At 44.1% G+C, this 21906-nt stretch overlaps 1 protein-coding gene across 5 annotated transcripts in view; it reads left to right on the top strand.

The window, feature by feature from the left end:
* Window positions 1-21906, top strand: part of LOC127580744 (transcriptional enhancer factor TEF-5-like) — a 248985-nt gene that overhangs the window by 218774 nt on the left and 8305 nt on the right. For all 5 annotated transcript variants that reach the window (XM_052034554.1, XM_052034555.1, XM_052034553.1 and 2 more), the window contains 3 exons: window positions 16061-16122; window positions 18009-18139; window positions 19053-19226. In XM_052034554.1, the coding sequence (XP_051890514.1) occupies window positions 16061-16122; window positions 18009-18139; window positions 19053-19226 (367 nt within the window). The remainder of the gene's footprint in view (window positions 1-16060; window positions 16123-18008; window positions 18140-19052; window positions 19227-21906) is intronic.

Raw genomic sequence — 21906 nt, 5'->3', positions numbered from 1 at the left:
TCCTCCATTCCAGAGACTTTCAATGTCTTCTTCATCAGGCACTGTTTGTAGCAAGGATTTTGTAATCCAAATTGCACACATTTTCTCTAAGGCAGGTTTTTTTTTTATTTTAGCCTCTCATTGTTGCCACAATACTTGCAATATTTCAGCAACATTGACTGTACTTTTCCTCATCTGCCTGTTGTCTTGCTGTTCAATGCATCTACTGCCACATTTCCAGCCAAGCTTTGAATAGCTCCATGGCTTTGTGTATCTGGAAACACTTTTCTGGCATTAACTCTGTCTCACATAGTAGCCACATTGGATTCATGAATTCCACAAATAATCCAATCTCACTCAAATCCCTCAACTATGAAACTGCAGTTATCTGTTAACAATCTTAGCTCTGTTGAGAAAGGATCAAAGGATTCTCCGTATTCGTGGTTGAGTGTGAAGGACTGGTAATGGTCAACTGTTTCATTTTTAGACAGGTTGCAATGCGCTTGTAATGCATCTAATACACTATCTCATTTGTGCACTTTGTGGTTTAGTACAATTGTCCGTTCAATTTTACCAAGCCTTGTTTTCATCTGTTCTGCTTTATCCACATCAGCCGGCTCTTACTTCCACTCTCCCTGTTCTCTAGTCAAGCTATGTGTTTGGAAATCCAATGGCTCAGGTAGCTTTATTGGCTCATTGGACCACAGAGTTCAGTGTCTCTCTGCCCCATGTCAAATCGGGAAGATCGCACTTGGCATTTAGTATTCCAGTTCAGGCATGGTAACTGAATTTCATTATCTATTATTTCTGACGCTCTGTCTTAATATCTCCTTCTAGGGTACAGGGAAATAATTGGCAATTCAAACCAGCAATAAGAGGACTTCAATAAACAAAGGAAAATAAAGGACAAATATTATTCATTGTGGCTTTATCCACAGAAATATACCCTTGAACTTTCCACACTTTCTATCTTTGTAGCAACACAGACAGTAGTTCTTCACAAGATTCAATCCTCAAAGTGGTACATCCTTAAAACAGCTATGATTGTTCCTAACTGTATAACATGTGACACGTTTTATATACAATGAAAAACTGAATTCCAGAGAGGAGGTGAGATCAAGGTAGTATTTGACCAAGGAGCCCTGGTAAAACTAAATTCAGTGGGCTTTGAGGAGCAAGCACTCCTTGACTGGAGTTATACCTCAGACAAGAATAGATGGCTGTTGGAGGTCAAACATTGAACTCCCAGGACACCATGCCAAGAGTTCCTCAGGGTATCGCCCTGACCCCAACCCTCTTCAGCGGTTCTTCAATGACCTTCCTTCCGTTGTAAACTCAGAAGTGGGGATGGTCACTGTTGATTGTGCCATGATCACTTTCACCTACTGCTCCTCAGCAAATGAGGTCGCCTTGCAAGAACGAGAGTATGAGTTGGTAGAAACAAGTACAATTCTTGCCACAGTCTCAATTTCCAACAAGAGAGAGTCCGACCAACTGACCTTGACGTTCAAAGAAACTACCTTCTCTATGTTCCCCACCATCTATATCCTGGGGGTCACCTTGATCAGAAACTCAGCTGCAGCACCCAAATAAATACCACGTCTACAAGTGTCTATTAGAAGCTGGGTATCCTGCAGCAAGATACTCACCTCCTGACAATCCAAAATTCTTTTCACCATCTACAAGGCACAAGTCTTGAATCGGATGGAATACTCTTCACTTGCTGGATGAGTGCAGTTCCAACAATACCCAAGAACCTTGTCAGCATCCATGTCAAAGCAGCCTGCTTAATTTGTAGCCCGTTCATCACCCTAAACAATTTTGCCCTTCACCACTGAGGCACAGAGACTGCAGTGTGTGCCAAAATGCACTGCAGTTACATGGCTAGGCTACTCCCAACAACATTTCCAAAACTCATGACCTCTACCACCGAGGATTCAAGGTTGCATGGGACCCACAGATTCCCCTTCGAGTCGCACACCATTCCAACTTGGAAATATATCACCGTTCTCTGTCATCACCGGATCTAAATCCAGGAACTCCTACCTTCACCTGAGGACTGAAGTGATTCAAGATGGTGGTTCACCTCTACCTTCTTAAAGGCAACTAGGAATGATCCGTTAATGTTGGCCAGAGTGTGGGGGGACCATTGGATGAGGTGATTGTCTATTGTGTTAGGGAGACATTGCAGTCTGTTTTCAGATAACAAATAGCCACCTAACATCTCCGAAGTTTGTAGTAAATATTAGGTGATACTGATTAGAATCACTATCCACTGATGGGTTATAATTGGTTAGGGGCAATGTCCATAGTCAGCTGACCATGGGTTGAGATCAAAGTATATAAGATAAGATGTCTTTATTAGTCACGTGTACATTGAAACACACAGTGAAATGCATCTTTTACGTGGAATGTTCTGGGGGCAGCCCGCAAGTGTCGCCACGTTTCCAGCGCTAATGTAGCATGCCCACAGCTCCTAATGCGTACGTCTTTAGAATGTGGGATGAAACCGGAGCACCCGGAAGAAACCCATGCAGACAGGGGGAGAATGAACAAACTCCTACAGACAGCGGCCAGAATTGAACTCGGGTCACTGGCACTTTAACTGTCTTAAGTGGTTTTTGGTTGGGATCAATAACTACCTCAACCTAAGTCACTGGTCACCTCACTGTCCATAACATTGGGTGATTATTGGTTAGTGTTACTTGACAAGTGGTCATTGGCCATGTCCATTGTTTGGAAGCAACAATTGCTCTGTAAAGTGGTCCTTAGTCCATTGTTAAATGGCGGTTGTCATCTGTGTTGGTTGTTATCGGTGTCCTCTCTCTAACTGACCACTTACTGTGTTGAGTGACCGCTGGCTGGGATCAATCTGCATGTCATTAAGTGGCCTTTAGTTGAAATCTGTCTGCTGTGCTCTGGGATTGTTGGTTGAGTTTATTGTCCTTAGATGACTAGTGGTTGAGCTCAATAACCATATTAGTTGAGATTAGTCCTCTTTATTGGATGGCTGTTGGCTGAGAAGGTTTTGCCTCGATGCTAAAACAAACTCAGGACAGCAAAGGGGTGAAGCTAGTAGAGCCCGCTGCCACACAGTACTGGTAAAAACAGGTTCAATCCTGTCCTTGGGTGTTGTTATCTGTGTGGAGTTTGCACATTCTCCCTGTGACCACGTGGGTTTCCTCAGGATGCTCCAGTTTCCTCCCACATCCCAAAGACATGCAGATCGGTAGTTAATTTGCATGTAACTTACCCCTAGTGTGTAGGTGAGTGGTAGAATTGGGCAGGAGTTGAAGAGGATGTGGGGAAAATAAATTAAAAAATGGGATTAGTGTAGAATCAGTGCAAAGTGGCTGGCTAACAGTAAGTGCAGATCTGCTGGGCTGAAGAAAGAGAAACAAAGGACTGCAGAGGCTGGAATCGAGATAAAAAACACGATGATGCTGGAGGAAAAAGAGGGGAGGCAGGGTGGGCGCAAGGTGGTGATAGGTAGATGCAGGTAAGAGATAATGGGTGCGGGGGAGGAGGGGAGAGCAGATTCACAGGGGGATGGGTCAAAGGTAAGAAAAGATAGGAAAAAAGAGGCTAGGGAAGGGGAGAGGAGAGGAAAGTGGGGAAGTGGGGTGTGGGCATTGCCTAAAGTGGGAGAAATCAATGTTCATGCCATTAGGCAGCAAGGTTCCAAGATGGAAAATGAGGTGCTGTTCCTCCAGGTTGAAGGGCCTTTTTCCACGCTGCATGTCTCTATGACTCACTATATTTTTAAAAATGTGAGATAGACAAATCTTCTGAACAAAGCAGGTATGGTGCACTGGCCTCATTGTATGTTCACCATCTTACCTGCACCCAATCGTGTAACTTAACAGTGGTATCCTCTTTACAAATGTTTGTCATTGGCGAGTCCCACTTCAGTTTTTTTTAACTTGCACCAACAAGACATCTTTATTCGTCACATGTACATTGAAACACACTGTGAGATGCATCTTTTGTGTAGAGTGTTCTGGGGCAGCCGGCAAGTGTCGCCACGCTTCCGGCGCCAACATAGCACGCCCACAACTTCCTAACCCGTACATCTTTGGAATGTGGGAGGAAACCAGAGCACCCGGAGGAAACCCACGCAGACACGGGGAGAACGTACAAACTCCTTACAGATAGCGGTGGGAATTGAACCCGGGTCGCTGGCGCTGTAATAGTTCAAAGAAATCATACGTACTTCCATCCATTTGGTTCAGGTGAAAGCTTGGTCAAGAAGGGAGAATAAGTGAACAGTGGAGGCTAACTAACAGACTGTGTCTTGTGAATGTTTGTGTCTCTAATGCTATGTGCCTGTGATGCTGCTGCAAGTAAGTTTTTCATTGCACCTGTGCACACACGTACTTGTGCAGATGACAATAAGCTCGACTTGATGGAATGAGAGACAGAAGCACAGAGGCTGGCATCAACATTAGGGTGTTTGGGCTAAAGAGGTGGAAAGGCACTCCTAGCAGGATACTTGGCAAGTGAAAACTTTGTTCCTGTATTTTTTTCATAAAGGAAAGTGCCGCGGGATGTTGGATGAAGGCCCTGTGTTGGAAATTATGTGAAAGCTGTTTTCACTCATTGTGAATGGGAGGAGCTCGATCCCCGTCTCGTGTGCTCAGCTACAGTGTTTGAAATGCTGATCCCTTATCAGATTACTAACATTTGACAGTGAGCTCAGTGTTCTGATGTGGCTTGGGGCACTTTCTGAAGTGGGAGTCTTGGAGTAAAAATGTTTGCAGTTAACACTTCTGTACAATCTTCTGTTTTAAAGCATTTTCAATCATGTGGCAGTTTTTCTTTCCGTCTCCCCTGGTGGAATTCTACCCTAGGCCAGAGGGCTGTTCTTGGATTGACCCAGACAGTGAGAATAGGATGCAACACACAGAACACTGGAGGTACTCAGCAGGTCAGGCAGCATCTGTGGAATGAAGTGGACAGTCGACGTTTCGGGTCAAGATCCTTCACCCATCCAGAGGGTTTTGACCTGAAATGTCGACTGTCCACTTCCCTCCACAGATGCTGCCTGACCCGCTGAGTTCCTCCAGCATTTTGTGTGTTGCTCTAGATTCCAGCATCTGCAGTCTCTTGTGCTGCCTCTCAGCTACTCATGGCATACTTGGGCCTGTTCTAAACGCGTTTAACACTCACCCACAAATCAAGGGATTGTCCAATCAACTTGTGGACTGATGCACTTATTTCCAAACAGACACGTGACACCACTTGCATTCTCACATATACACATAGTGACACACACATCTGCACTCTCATACACTCACATGACATGCAAACTCACCTTTACAATGCCAACAGAAGTGACTGGATGGTGATGAATTGCAGGACCTGTGGCCGGTGCCGAGAAGTGAGTGTTTCCTTAGTCTGGGAAGGAAATACATTTGCAGTAGCTTTCTGTGCTCCAGTATGATCAGTTTCTATGTCCAGCACAAGGATTCAGACCTAAACCTTTGATTCCATATCCAGTGTGTCCAACCGGTGATTTATCAGACACTGTGAATTGCCACTGCACAGTAATCAACCAGATCTGCCGTGAATCTGCATTGAATTAACATTTGTACCTGCCACCCATTTTAAACTGGGTCATCTTCATAATAAGTGGTATTATTTCTGCGGCTGCTGTAGAATTCCAGGGGAGCTGAACTTAGCAGTTGCATCAGGACCATACTCACCAGTGTGACAGGAGCACAGGGTCATACAGCACAGAAACAGGCCCTTCAGCCCACCATGTCAATGCTGACCACCATACCCATCTATATTAATCCCATTTACCAGCACTTGATCTGTAGTCTTCTATGCCTTAACAATTCAGATGTTTGCCTAGATACATCTTAAATGCTGTGAGAGTACCTGCCTCCTCTCAGGCCGTGCATTCCAGATTCCACACTCTTCTGGGTGAAAATTGTATTCCTCAAACTGTCCCTGAATTACCCTCACCTTAGCTTATGCCTTCCAGTTTTGGACTCTGACGTGGGAAAACATTTCTTACTATTTTACCTTATCTATAAATTTTGTCCAGCTCAATCAGGTCCCCCCTCAGCCTCCTCTGCTCCAAGGAAAACAAACATTCCATCCCAGGTTACATCCTGGCAAATCTCCTCTGCACCCTCTACAGTGCGATCACGTTCTTCATCTGGTGTGGCGACCAGAATTGCACACAATACGCCATCTGTAGCCCAACCAATGTTTTATAAAGTTGTCCCATAACCTCGCTCTTTTCATATTCAGTGCCCCTGCCTAATGAAGGCAGGTGTCCTGTTTGCCTTCTTAACCGCTGCACCACTTTGTGCTGCCACCTTCAGGGATCCTTGGACTTGTGCATCCGTGTTCCTCAGTGTTCCCTCAGGTCCTGCCATCTGGTGGAGATCAGAGGGGAAGTTGGTGGTCATCTCATTCAACTCACTTCTGTCATGTTAGCCACTTTTTGGAACTTCTAGCCACTGTTAGAACTAATTCAAATGGCCATTTGAGGGGAAACAGCGTTTCACCACTGGCTTATCCCTAATCCTCTCCATGCTTATCCCACCCCCTTTCCACTCCCTGTCAAACCTGGTAACGCTCATGTTGGCCTGAGGAGGGGAGGCAAACCAGAATGTTTTCTTCAGAGGTTCAAGCCACTTGTTGAACCTGGAGTTCACTGGTAACACCTATGCCCAGAGAGAAAGAAGTGCACAATACTAGGATAATGTTGCAGTTGTATAAGACATTGGTGAAGCCACACCTGGAGTACTGTGTCTAGTTTTGGTTGCCCTGTTATAGGGAAGAGATCGTTAAGCTGGAAAGAGTGCAAGAAGATGAACGAGAATGTTGCCGGGACTCGAGGGCCTGAGTTATAGGGAGAGGTTGGGCAGGCTAGGACTTTATTCCTTGGAGTGTAGGACACTCAAGAGTGACCTTGTAGAGATGTGTAAAATCATAAGGGGCAGAGATAGGGTGAAAGCACACAGCCTTTTTCCCAGGGAGAGGGAATCAAAAACTAGAGGGCGTGAGTCTTCGGTGAGAGAGGAAGGATTTGAAAGGACTTGAGGGGCAACTTCTTCATGTGTATATGGAACGAGCTGCCAGAGGAAGTGGTTGGGGCAGGTACTATAAAAGCATTTAGAAGATACTTGGACAGGTACATGGATAGGAATGGTTTAGAGGGATATCCACAGGCAAATGGGACTAACGTAGATGGGCATCTGGGTCAGCATGGACTAGTTGGGCCGAAGGGCCTGTTTCTGTGCTGTATGACTCTGTGAGTACACTTGGCACACTGCTCACAGTACTTTGCCAAGTCTTCAGGAGAGAGTCTAGCAGAGCAAGTCCCAACTCTGCCAGCATCAGACTGCTTCCTTATCTTGTCAGGGATGATGAAAAGTTCTGTGGTGAGTGTAAACTGCAAATGATAAACCTTTGATGTATGTGATTGATTGCACAAGATGTAGAACAATGGCTGCTTTCTTTATTACCATACCCAAGAAGCTGGGGGTGCACAGAACTACACACAGCATTCATAACGTAACAATGCTAGCACCTCTCCCTCAATATTAATGATGAGAAGCATTTGGATCCACGCACTCTCTGTCTGTTACAAAGCCTCATAGATATGAAGGAGGTTTCCACTCACACTTAGGATATCATCTATATTGATTTCCAGATGTGAGGATGGCGATTGTTGTGTTATCTGAGTTTAAAATCATCCATTTTAAATTTATGAACGGTTGATGTCATTTTGAAGGATGATGCATTTCATGTGAAGCTTTGTGATGCTGTGGCCACAGAGCTTTTCATAGTGGTAACTTCAAATGCTCTGTGTCACATGGGGTTGCTTGCTGGTCTGTGCGGTTAGTGTGTCCCCAGGCTGGTGTGATGTGGAACTGAATTTCAAATGATTCTCTGCATTTGCTTTAATTGTGTTGCTCTTAGCTTTGTCATATTCACATAAATTTTAATGTCAGTTTTGTCGATGACCTTTAAAAGGGACCTGAGGAGCAACTTCTTCACATGTATGTAGAACGAGCTGCCAGAGGAAGTGGTTGAGGCAGGTACAATAACAACATTTGAAAGACACTTGGGCCGGTACATGGATAGGAAAGGTTTAGAAGGATATGCACCAAACACAGGCAAATGGGACTAACTTAGATGGGCATTACAGTCGGCATGGACCAGTTGAGCCGAAGGGCCTGTTACTTTGCTGCATGACTCTATGACTACACATGGCACACTCCTCATACTACTTTGCCAAGTCTTCTGTAAACCTTGGAGTTTAGCAGAGCAAATGTCATGAATACATGGGTTGCGCAGAAACAAGTGTATCTGGGGATATTCCTGTCGTTAACTTGGTGTTGCTTTGTAGTTCCGTAAAAACTTATAAGGTTCTTGCATCCATTATTTCTCTCCAATGTGAGCAGCACGGATGATTTTCCTTTGTGTTGATGTGAATCCCTCCACATCACCATTGGCTCATAGCCGGTGTGGTGTGATCTTGCAATGTGTGAAACCTGGGTAGTTTGCAGACTTCCTGAAGTCATCAGGGTTGAGCAGTTGCTTCTTATCGGCCCTCACTGTTCGTAGTAAAGGCCAAGGTTTGGAATGGTAGCTTTCATAAAATCATACAGCATGTAAACACAGTCATACAACATGTTTATACTGACCCTTTACTAATCTCATTTGGTCTCCCCACATCCCTAGATACTACCACTCACCTACACATTGGGGGAAAGTTACAGTGGCCTCTTAACCTACCAGCCTTCTTTGGGATGTGGGAGGAAACGCAAGCAGTCACAGGCAGAACGTACAAGCTCTTTACAGACAGAGGTCAGAATTGAACCCGGGTCGCTGGCGCTGTAATAGCGTTATGCTAACCGTCACAGGCAGAACGTGCAAACTCCACACAGACAGCACCAGAGGTCCAGGATTGAACCCGGCCTGCTGGAGCTGTGGGGCAGCGGCTCTACCAGCTGCGCCAATGTACCGCCCGTTACTCTTGCAAAAGTAGAAGGGGTGATTTCAGCAACAGTAATGTACTGCAAGCAAACAAGAGTGTAGATCTGCCACCTCAGTACTAATGTCAACCCATGACCACTTAGGTAACCCTGACATTGTGATTGCTCCATGTGCTGGAAGTTTGTTGCTTTTGTGTTGAACCGAACTATCTATTGATGAGATAAGATAAGATCTTTATTAGTCACACGTACATCAAAACACACAGTGAAACGCATCTTTTGCGTAGAGTGTTCTGGGGGCAGCCCGCAAGTGTCGCCACACTTCCAGTGCCAACATAGCATGCCACAACTTCCTAACCCCTACGTCTTTGGAATGTGAGAGGAAACCGGAGCATCCGGAGGAAACCCACGCAGACACGGGGAGAACGTACAAGCTCTTTACAGACAGAGGTCGGAATTGAACCCGGGTCGCTGGCGCTGTAATAGCATTATGCTAACCGCTACACTACCGTGCCTGCCTTTTCCCAAATCAGCAATTTAGTTTTCACTTGTCCTTGCTGGTCTTTGTGAGGTATGACTAGATCACGTTCTGTTAACAACGGGGGGAGGACAATGTGACTCTCGCCTATCACAATGTTTGAGGTAGGTGCGAGCATTTGTTCATTATGAGCTTTGTCCCAATCTTGCAGAGTACATGTGACATTGCTGGAGGATGCACCTTCTGAGACTTGTTTCCATTTTTATAGATGAATTGCTGTTGGATGTGAGGAAAGGACAACATCTTGCTGAGTTGCAGCTTCGGACTTGCCTGTCAGCCTATCATTGTTTTGGGCATTGTGTTCAAGGTCACAGAACAGTATATCAGTAATGTGAACACAACACCAATTCTGCTGCTCTATGAGCAACAAACAATCTGCTGGAGGAACTCAGCGGGTTAAGCAGCATCTGTGGGAGGAAAGAATTTGTAGACGTTTCGGGTTGAAACCTGAAACTTCGACAATACCTTTTCTCCCACAGATGCTGCTCAACCTGCTGAGTTCTTCCAGAAGATTGTTTTGTTGCTCCAGATTCCAGCATCTGCAGTCTCTTGTGAGTCTCTCTGCTGCTCTTCAATCTTTGTAACCAGTGGGATCAGTTGTAAGCATCGCACTGCAATCAATATGGGCAGGCACAGTCGTGTAGCGGTTAGCGTAACGCTATTACAGTGCCAGCGACCCGGGTTCAATTCCAGCCGCTGTCTGTAAGGAGTTTGTACGTTCTGCCCATGTCTGCGTGGATTTCCTCCAGGTGCTTCGGTTTCCTCCCACATTCCAAAGATATATGGATTAGGAAGTTGTGGGCATGCTATATTGGCACCGGAAGCGTGGCGACACTTGTGGGCTACTCCCAGAACACTCTATGCTAAAGGTGTATTTCACTGTGTTTCGATGTACATGTGACTAATAAAGATATCTTATCTACAACGTGAAGAACTGCCACTGCTTTGAGGCTCAGAGTAGTACTGTGATCACCCAAGGTTACGTGGAATGCTGAGTTAAGCATCTTGAATTTGGACGTCATTTGTGATGAAAACTGTCAAAGCTGCACTCGTATTGCAAGGAAAGGTCCTGCCTTTCTCCACATCGAGTTACAATAGGGTGACAGTGAAGGTTGGTGATAATGTGTTAGCTCATCACAGTGACAGAAGCTCCTTTTTCAGCCACTACTTTGTGAGTTGCAAATGTTCTCTTCTGCCTGTGGCCGAAAGCTTGGACACATACCGTGAACAACAAATACAAACTCTGGATTGTTGTTGATTTTTGTATTGGCTTTGACACTCACCATGTGGTTTGATGCGTTCTGACATCTAAGGTCTGCTGATTGACAAAATGGCCTGAAACAGTTGAGTTTTCCTCATGGAAAGACAAGAGATTCTGCAGATGCTGGAAATCTGGAGTAACGCACACAAGATGCTGGAGGAACTCAGCAGGTCAGGCAGCATCTATGGAGGGAGATGAACAGTTGACATTTTGGGCCAAGACCCTTCATTAGGACTATCTTCTCCTCTGATCCCACAGCACCTATCTATCATTCTGTTTCAACTGCTCTGTGCTCTGACAGTGCCAATTATCTCATTTAAATCAAGCAGCTCAGGCAGGTTCATGTCTTGTTCAAGAGTTTTCCATGCAAGTTACGTGTACATGCATCCCTCAATGGTCTCCTTTCTTCAGCTGTCCCTCAAGATCCGAACATTCACGTTTTGCAGCAAGTTGTCACTGCCATGCTGATCAGTGGTTTACTTTGCTTCTTGCCTGGTGTGATGGCGTGCAGTTGTCCCATAAACCACGTTGCTCTGTCAAGTTAAATATACAGTCAGTTCAACTGTTGCTTTAAAACAGATAATGTTTCAGGTGATAATGTCTCATATATATTCTATAATTCTTTGCCACCGCATGGCATCGCTCATGAATCCAAATCCTGCCATTGTCCATCTGCAAAGCCACTTTTTCTCAAAGGACAGAAGCAAAAATGTTTCAGGCTACACAATTGGTAAATTGGGTTATTATTGTCACATGTGCCGAGGTACAGTGAAAAACTTTGTTTTGCATGCCATCCATACAGATTATTTCATTGCATCAGTACATCGAGGTAGTACAAGGGAAGAGCACCAACAGAGTGCAGAATAAAGTGTTACAGTTATAGAGAAAGTGCAGTGCAGGCAGACAATAAGGTGCAAGGCCATGACAAAATAGATTGTGAGGTCGAGAGTCCATCTTATTGTACAAGAGGTCCGTTCAATGGTCATAACAGTGGGATAGAAGCTGTCCTATGGGATGGCATGAGGCTGATCATGACCATTGCCATCCTCCCATTGCACAAGTGAAACATTGGTGCACTGAACACACTTGGCGATGCTGTTCATTCAGATGTATACTTTTGATGTTGATTGGCTTGCAGAGATCTTAGTTAATTAGATTTGATATGAGAATATACCACCTCCTCAGCAGCTGCTGATTAACTGGTGGATGACTCAATTACAAACAGAAATCCAACATATTGGATTATAAATCATTAACAAAAATAAATTCTGCATTTTCAGTTTGTTCATCCTTGTCACCAGTGTAAACTGCAACTAATAAACCCTTGATATATGTTATTAATTATTCAAACTCACTGCTGTATGATATGGAGCAAACTACACCTTTCTTTGTTATCATACCCAAGTTACTGAGCATGATCAGAACTATACACAGTCTTAAAGTGGAAACACAAGGAATGTTCTTAAAACAGAAGTGTACTAGTTTCGAACAATGATGACTGCACTACAGTGTCTAATCAGATTATCTAAGACAATGTCCCAACATGGCAGCTGTGGAATTCAAACTCAGTTAATTAAATAGTCTGACAAATTTTTCAAACTGTCTTAAAAATGCACCTGGTTCAGTAATGTCCTTCGGGGGAGGAAATTCAGTCTCAGCTCTCTTCCTGCATTTTACTGGGATTTTCTGTCAGCAGATCAGTGAGGAATTGTGTCGAGTCGGTTTATCTAAGACAATGTCCGTGGAGCACAGTGTAGCAGCAGTGGACACGAGTTCCTCCAGCATCATCGTGTTTTTCACCTAAATTCCAGCATCTGCAGTCCTTTATTTCTCTTTCTTCAGCAGTGGAAATCACTGGACTTCAGTGCTAACTTTTACAGATATTGCAGGTTTCCCCTGGGGAACAACTCTTCAAAGAGACCCAACTGAAAGGTGGACTGGGAAGTTTTCTGGTGGCAGTTATGAAATGCAACCACATGTTTTCTCTTCCTTGCATCCTGACTGTATGGCCACGGTAACTTGTAACTCTTGCTCATTCTTTCCCCGGAGTTCAAAACAGTGTTTCATTTTTCACCTCCTTCAACTCACTTCCTTGTACGATTTGCAGGCCTTCTAGGCCCTCGCTTGGAATAAATGGGTCACTATTTTTGAATACCTCATCTTTTCTACACTGTGCTGTCCAATAAAGATCAGCCGTGATCCAACTGAATTGCAGTAAAGACTCAAAGGTCTGAATGGTCTTCTCTTAGTCCAACACTGATGCCTTATTCTGTCGACCATGTCCATTGCAGAGGTAACTCATTGATCCACTATGTAGTGGTGGGTCGCCACATCCCATTTCAATTATGTTGAAAATCTTGCTGATTAATTGTCATTCTCGGCAGTAAAGCGTAACCTTTACCTCCATTGCCTGTGATTCTAGGAGTGGGGTATTCAGTGCTTAAAGTTTTGTCTAAAGCTAGTAACACCCAAAACCCAACCCACTCTCGTTTTCACACAGCATTTGTTTTTATCAGAGCAGTTCAGTTCAACATCCCTGTGCATGTGAAGTTTCAAAGCACTTCTCAAAGTGTTCTTGTTTGATTTTATGTATTTCATCCTGGCTGCAATTGTAGTCTGTGGCCTGCAGATGTCACCGTAGAGTGGCCTATGCCTGTGAAGCCCAAATGATGTTACTCAAGTGATGAGCTAGTTATGGGGTTTGTAGGTGCTGCTTTGGTTAAGTTACTGAATCTGAATCCAGACCCTGGACTAACAAGCTCCAATAAGGCAGCTGTGGCACTCAAATTCAGTTAATTAAATAATCCGATGTTTTTCAAAAATTACCAAGTTGTCTTAAATATGCACCTGGTTTACTAATGTCCTTCAGGGGAAGATCTCTTATCGCCATTACCTGGTCTGGCCTCGATGTCACCCAGCAAGGTGGCTGACTCTGAACTATTCTCTGAAATGGTTTAGCCAGCCTGTCAGCTGTACCTTAACCGTTGTATCAAAGCAGAAGAAAGGTAACACCAGACAGACCACCCAGTGTTGATACAGGCACCGAATTCTGACATGGCACTGTTAATGCCACCTCAGTCGACCTTTCAAAGTTCTCCTCACAAATAGCTGGATACTGGTGCCAAGATTAGTAGAGCTGTTGGATAGATTAGTCAAGCAATAGCTTGACTTGGTAGTACTCACAGAAATATACCTTACAGACAATGTGCCAAACTCCCCCATCACAATGATGAGTATGTCCTGTCCACTGTCAGAAGTTGGGGCACAGTGGTACAAAAGCAGGAAGCAGTAGTCCTGGGAGTCCTCAACATTGATCCCAGGCACCAAATCTCATGGTATCAGGTCAAACAGCAGCAGAGAAGCCACCCCTCCTTCATTTCCACCCCACACTCCTCCATTTATCCATTCTCCTTCTCCAACCCCATCCTACGTTTCTGACCCATGTACTCTTCCCCACCCACCTCCTTTTCCCCCTCTGTCCACTCCTCTCACTCAATCTCTTGCTGTTCCACCTGTCAACTGTTCTGAGGAGAAATGAAAGGACCTTCTTTATGACCTGTGGCTATTTGGTTGCAACTGGGAGGAAACTTTTAGCACCGCCTTCTTCAGGGACGCAGGCTTCCCGCCGTCTTTGTACAAAATGGTTGCTGTGCTGACCTCCTGTTGTATTGGAGGGTATTTCAGATCTGTGCATTTTTGGCAGCCTGTTTAATACATTAAGATAATGGAGTGTACAACATGAAAGAAAAAAACATGAATTTTTAAACTGTCTGGCATCCTTAAAACTTCAATTACTACTTGTACTGGTATGTGTTTAATTATTAACATACAAGCATTCTCATAATTAGAGGAATGGTTCTTCAGTCTATGTGATGGTGTGAAATGTGTGATAGCAAGTCTGCTGCTAAATTATATGCCAGTGATATTAAACTGAATGGAAATGAAAATCAGGGGAGATGTAAAGCAGTCTTGAGATCTACCCCACTGTTCTCGAATTGTGCACTTGTTTTTTGTTTGAAAACAAAAAGAAATAAATTTAATGTAGGTGAGCAATGTATGATACAGCTCAATTGAAGAGACCATGGCAGCAAAGAACACATTCTTTGTTCTTTGGATTTTGGATTTGAAATAGAATGGAACATGTTGCCTTGGAGACAGCAGGTCAGAGTTTGGATTTTGAGATGAGAATGGATTGTTAGCTGGAAAACTGATTATTTTTTGAGAATTAAGGAGTATTTGTACAAATTGTTCCTTCAGGAGGTGAATTCTGAAGGGTTTCTTTTTGGGATTATTATGCATATTTCAATAGAAGGAGTAGTTCTCTTTAACCATTTAACCAACAAATGGTTAAATGGCCATTTCCTGCTTTTGCATTCATTGCACGGTATGTTAGTTACAAACATTCTATTTGCACATGGACAATCGGTGCAACATATAATTTTTTTTATCCTTTTTTATTAATAATCCTAATTCATTTTATTGTTATTTTATTCCATCAGCATCTTTGATCATTCTCTTTTCAGGATTTCCTTTATGGATTCAAGGGTCATGTTGGAAGTTCATGTTCATATATCGGTTGTGGGCTGGTTTGATGTCAGTCCTGTTCTGCGTGGTGCCTCTCAATGCACAAGCCCACAAATGGATCTGCCGGTTGCCAACTGGGAGTTTTCACCACATGATTGCTTGCTTGACATGTTCATCCTTACAGAGTTCTGGTTTCCATACTGACTGGAAATTGAATGCAGTTTTTGAATATTGCCATGTGGCCTTTATTCTCTCTCCAGTAGTTTATATCGAGTAAACAAACATGTTCAAATAAAGGATTTTATTATCATTAATTTAATGCCCCCAAAATACTTCTCTGTCATTACTCTACCAGTGCCCTAAGGATTAATTTTGAAATTTAGGATACTCCATGTGAACCATGGAGTGTTGGCAGACTTACCTGGGCAGGGCATAAGTGATCTTTTCCATCCAGAGGTTGTTCCTTAGCTGGGAGGCTTGAATGATGTAAAGCATGAGAGAAACCCCTCAGGGATGAATGATGATGTCAAAGGCCCAGCTCAGCCCCAGCACCTTTACGTGGATGTATGCTGTCCTGTTAATCCTGTGTAGCTTGAGATCTGTAGCTCGCTTGTCTGGGAGTTCTGGTTGCCCGAGTCGGTATCATTGCACTGGCATTTAGTTTAACAAGGCATGTGCTGGATTGGACTATTGAGAACCTTGGTTATTTTGTTGCAGGATTGTGATGTGACTCCCACCCTGCTAAATGCCAGTGCTGCCCGAGGACACTAACCATGCCTCATCTTGTTTCTTTTGCAGTGTGAAGCCCTTTGCCCAACCGTCGTATTCAATTCAGCCTGCGGTACCGCCACCCATATCAAGTAAGTGCGCTGTCTCCCGTCGAGCACATGATAACATGCTAGGTCTGAATCCAAAGATGGAAGCTAGATCTCCTCTGTGGTTCCTTGTTATCCAACAATGCAAGGATATTGACTGATCTAGGAGTTGGGAGGGGTCATGGGATGCACACTGCTCCAGATCAGAATCCAACTGACAGTACGCTGGCCTCTAACAAAAGTGACTAAGGTAATGTAAGAATAGGATAGAGAAATCGGCCTAGATATTCTGTCATTCAGTGCAATGTTTTTCAGCTCTAAGAGTTGGAAGTTTATCAAAAAACCAATTTCTAACTCAGCACTACCTGCACACTTCTGGGTTTTAGCTCTGGCTCCCTGCTCATGGATACCAGTGGGCATGCACGGTGAAGTCAAACAGCTCATGGCTTGTGTTTTGACGTCACTTCAGTAAAACTGTGAGGCCTGTTAATTTTGCAGGCCAGTCCGAGGTTTCTGTCATCAGCCAGGTAGAATCTCCATTGCCATTCTAAACATTTGCTTCCACTGTTGTCACCCCTTGATGTCCAATCACCTTTCCAACTGACCTTAACCCAGGCTCCCACCAATCCTCACCGATTCACTCTCTAAGGAAGCCTGAAACCACCATCCTTCCTCCCTCCCCGACCTCCACCCCTTACTCCCCCCCCACTCCTGATTCATGCCCAACTTCCATCTCCAACTGAACTCAGATCCCCGACCCTGTCACCATCCCTTCCCAATCTCTTCTCCAACCAGTTCCACACTCACTGCTTTCATCCTCCCTGGTCCTAGCTTCGACCCTCTCTCTTCCACCCTGCCCCCCATGGCTAACAGCGGGGCTGATCTCCCCGCAAACCTCAGAATGTGGGTGCCAGCGGATGGAAGGCCTTTGTGTGCATGTGGGTGTATAAGGTCTGCTGTGTGAGGCAAGGGTATATCAGACTTCATTCCTGATGCAATTTCACTGTCGCACAAAATTGCCACGGGTCTTTTGTGCTGCGCCTGGTGAAAACTCAAAGCTGAGATTGATAGATTTTTGTCAGTCAAGGTATATAAAGGGTTGGTAATTGGTTTATTATTGTCACATGCACCGAGACGCAGTGAATGCCATTGTTTGCACGCCATCCAGACAGATCATTCCATACATATCTACATTGAGATAGTATAAAAGGGGTTAAAAAACAGAATGCAGAATATAGTGTAACAGTTATAGAGGAAGTTCTGTGCAGGTAGAGTGCAAGAGCCATGACGAGGTAGATTGAGAGATCAAGAGTTCATCTTTAGCATATAAAAGGTTAATTCAAGAGTCATAACAGCAAAATAGAAGCTGTTACAGAGAAAGATGAGATACAGAGCACCATGATAGAATTACATGGTGCTGGAGTTGAATGGCCATACCCTCTCCCTAGGTAGGCAGGGTTAATCCCCAGCAGTAAACCAGCACCTCAGTGTTGCAGCAAAAGTTACAGTGAGATAACTACCTTTGACCATATTGTAACTCCATCTTTCTTAATGCTATTATACACCGAGAGGTACTGGTCAGACTGACTCTTGGCAGGAAAATACGTTTGTATTTTAATGGAGACACAAGAGACTACAGATGCTGGAATCTAGAGCAAAACAAAAACAGACTGCTGGAGGAACTCAGCAGGTCAGGCAGCATCTGTAGAGGGAAATGGACAGTCGACGCTTCAGGTCGAGACCCTTCATTGGCTTGTATTTTGATCTCCTACTTCCTATTAATGTTTCAGTCCGTTAATGGCTGGGTGGTTGGGGGTGGGGGGGGGGGGGTGGAGGGGTAGCTTGTCAAACCAGAGGTGTTTTCTTCCAATCTTGTCAAGTGAACTGAGTCAAACCTTGGGCTTAATCTTGCTGCTTCATTTATTCTGCAGGTTACGAACCCCTGGTCCCTCTCACACCTCCTGCCACTATCCCAGTCTGGCAGGACCGAACCATTGCCTCCTCCAAGCTCAGGCTGCTGGAGTACTCTGCCTTTGTGGAAGTGCAGAGAGACCCAGACACGGTAAGGATACTTCCTCAAACCATCTACCCTCTTCGCTTGGCCCAGGTGGATCGACAAGCCTACAGTTTCTGTTTGCTTCTGCTTTGAGAGGAGGGGAAAACAAATCACTTCAGGCTGGGCGGCAAAAGCTCCTTCTAGTAACAAATGCGCTGAGAGTCATAGATTAATGCAGCACTGGTAAAGCATCCCTTTACATTAATCTCATTTTATTCTCCCCACATTCCCATCAACCCCCCCCCCCCCCACAGATTCCACACTTTCCTACACACTAGGGGGAATTTACAGTGACCAATTAACTGACATCTTGGGACATTGTTGGAAACCAGAGCATCTGGAGGAACCCACGTGTTCATAGGAAGAACATGCAAACTCCACAAATTTAGCTACCTCCTCTTCAAATGTCTCCAGAGATGTAGCCCTCACAATACTCCAGGGTGGGGTATTCCAGACATTCACCACCCTCTGTTAGAAGATTGAGGGATAAATGTTTTTTTATATAAGACAAGATATCTTTATTAGTCAAGTGTACATTGAAACATACAGTGAAATACCTGTTAGAAGATTGAGGGATAAATGTTTTTTTATATAAGACAAGATATCTTTATTAGTCAAGTGTACATTGAAACATACAGTGAAATACATCTTTTGCATAGAGTGTTCTGGGGGTAGCCTGCAATTGTCACCACCTTGCTCTTTAAAATTTTGGTGAGGTCTTTGGTTTAATGTTTCATTTGCAATGGAAACTCCTTCAGTTTTGCACTGAAGTATCAGCCTAGGTTGCATTCTAGAAGGCACTTCCATGACCTTAGTTGTGAGTTCTCATAATGTTATGACTGGGCAGGTGGTGTTTGGTGGTTTTTGGAGGATTAGTAAGAAGGAATAAAATGTAACCCAGGCATCTCTTTATTTACAGTATAACAAACACCTCTTCGTACACATTGGTCAGACAAATCCATCCTACAGTGACCCGCTACTGGAAGCTGTGGACATCCGTCAGATCTACGACAAATTCCCTGAGAAAAAGGGAGGGCTAAAGGAGTTGTTTGAGAAAGGACCACAGAACGCTTTCTTCTTAGTGAAGTTCTGGGTAGGAATTTTTCTTGTCTCTCGCTCTCCTTCTCACTTGCTCTCTGTTGCTGAGAGCAGTCAAAATGTTCCAGTTCTCCTTCCCAGCATTTATTTTGCTATAAGCTTCAGTTACTGGATTAGTAATTGAGGTACTTAGATTAAATATTCTGGTTACAATTTCGAATGCCACAACAACTTTAAATATGGTTAATTATACTGTATAATTTTGGAATAAGAAGCTAAAATTAATGAATTATTATTTTTAAAAGCCCTTGAGTCTAACAGCATGCTTTAGAGCAGAAAATCTGCTCTTCTTACCTGGTCTGGTCTTTATGTGACTCAAGACCCACCAATGTGGTTGATTCTTAAATGTCTTCTGGAAGGCGTAATAAGCCACTTAGTTCATATGATTAAGGATTGGGCTGTAAGTACGGGCCTTGCTGTAGACACCCATTTCCGACAAATGGATATTTAAAAAAAACTTTGGTAGTGAAGTAACTGAAGCAGTAGTAATGTTTGCTTTAGATGCAGGTATTTCACATGGCCATCCACTTTTAGTTTTAGTTGGTCACGGTTTTATTTTCTCTATGTAATTTTTGTTTCCTCACCATCTCCAGCCCCTCCCCAAAGGAACCTCCTAATTGTCCCAGTTTAGTAGACTGCCCAGAGACTTTAAATTCATAGTTTCACACCAAGAATACTGAACATGTGGAAAAGATTGCCAAAGGATGTGGTTGGTATCAGAAAATCTGAGACTCGTCAGTTAATTGGCAAGAGAAAACGATCGAGATTGATGAAGTATGGCATGTGGTATTTTTGAACCATAGCACTGGCCAGCAAAGCTCAACAGTACAGCTCCTTCCACCGCTCCCATCATCCTGATCTAAGCTGATGTTTTGCCTGTTACTGTACTATTCTTAAGAACCAGGTCTGTGAGCTTTAAAAGCACAAGACTGGAAATTCACAACTCCAAAAGAAAAAGTGCTTTACTGTTCAAAATTGGTTAAATCCAGAATGATTTTTCATCTTTCTGGGTGTTTTCAGGAAATTCAACTACTCATTTTTCCACAGATATTTTGCTTTTTCCAGCACTCCTTTTCCAGTGTAAAATTCACCAAAGTGACATCCATAGAAATGCAATGTGCATAATCTTTATTGAGATCTGTGACCTTCCACGACCTGAAATAGAACATCACTCGTGTGCCTTGACTGCATTGCCCATGATGGTCAAGGTCACTGTCAGCTTCCTAACCTCAGGGTCACGCTTGGCATCCACTGCTGACCTCAACCACATTTCACAGCGTGCTGCTTACTGCTGCATAAGGAGATCATCCAAACTCCATAATACAGGAGAGAAGACTTCATCTACTTATCCATTAGCCCTCTGGAATAGGTAGAGTGGACACAGATACTTGCCTGCAGGTTTCTCCAAAGTGCAGGCATTCAGAGACTGCATTCATTTTCTTGCAGAGATGTTCCCCTTCTTGTTGCCCTGAAGGGTTTCTGTGATCCTCTTGCACAAAGAACATGTCTCTTGCAGACAGGCTGGTGATGAACAGTCTCCAGATCCCTCTGGCCGTTTAGGATCACTCTCCCATCTATCTCTTATCATTGTAGCATTCAGTCACTCAGTAGCATTGCTGCTGTAGCTCTAAGGGTGTTGCCTGTATGTGGCATGTCCCTTTAAGTGCTGGCTGCAGAGATTACATCTGCTGGTCTGTCTATTCACGACTGTGAGATCTTGCAACACAAGTCGGGAACACTTGTGCTGAAACTGACAATGTCATGAATGCAGGGAAACCCTGTTCTGTGAACCTTGCAATTGAAGTTCTCTTTACGTAACGACACAAACAGCATTGGGATGACGCGCACTACTGTCTTAATGCCAAGAAAATGGTGTTGAACCCGTAGTCAGAGTCTGTAGTTTAGGAAAGACCAAAGAGTCAGTGGGCTAACATCTAACCCACAGGACCCATGATTAAATCCTAACCCTGTTTGGTCTGAAGTCCACTGTGACTGCAAGGGCCTTGTGGTTCTTGATCAGGTCAGGACACATTCTCTTCAGAGGGCACTGTTATTGCAGGAGGTCAAGAAATGGTAAGCTTTAAGACTGTGACTTTGACTGTCAGTCACATTTGCTTTGGGAATAGGGAATGGATTGTAGGATGTGGCTGTAACAGTGTGTTCTCACTGTGACCTTTTAAAAGCAGAAAGGGGCCGGGGGGCCCAAAATATAAGGCTGAAGTAGCTTCAGATATTTCCCTCCCCCAGGCCTTCATTTGCAATGGAACAATGTGTTTTCCTGCAGAGATATTGGCTTTCTTTCTGTAATCTGTACTGATAGTAAATAGCAGGTTTAGAGTCATAGTAATGGAGTTATGCAGCATGGAGACGGGTTGTTTGGCCCAACTTGTCAATGCTGACCAAGGTGGCCTCCTGATCCAGTCCTGTTTGCCTACATTTGGCCCATATCCCCCTAAACATTTCCTATCCATGAACCTGTCCAAATGTCTCTTTAACATTGTAATTGTACCCAACTCTACAGCTTCCTCTGGCAGCTTGTTCCATGTACCCACCACCCTCAGTGTGAAAAACCTGCTCCTCAGATCCACTTTAAATCTTTCCCCTCTCACCTTACATCTGTGCCCTCTAATTTTAGACTCCCCTACGCTGGGAAAAAGACCAGGACCATCTACCTT

Source organism: Pristis pectinata, chromosome 20 (genome assembly GCF_009764475.1).
Source record: "Pristis pectinata isolate sPriPec2 chromosome 20, sPriPec2.1.pri, whole genome shotgun sequence".
Lineage (NCBI taxonomy): Eukaryota > Metazoa > Chordata > Chondrichthyes > Rhinopristiformes > Pristidae > Pristis > Pristis pectinata.
Note: the sequence above shows the minus strand (reverse complement) of the source record. Positions and strands in the feature narration are given on the sequence as shown.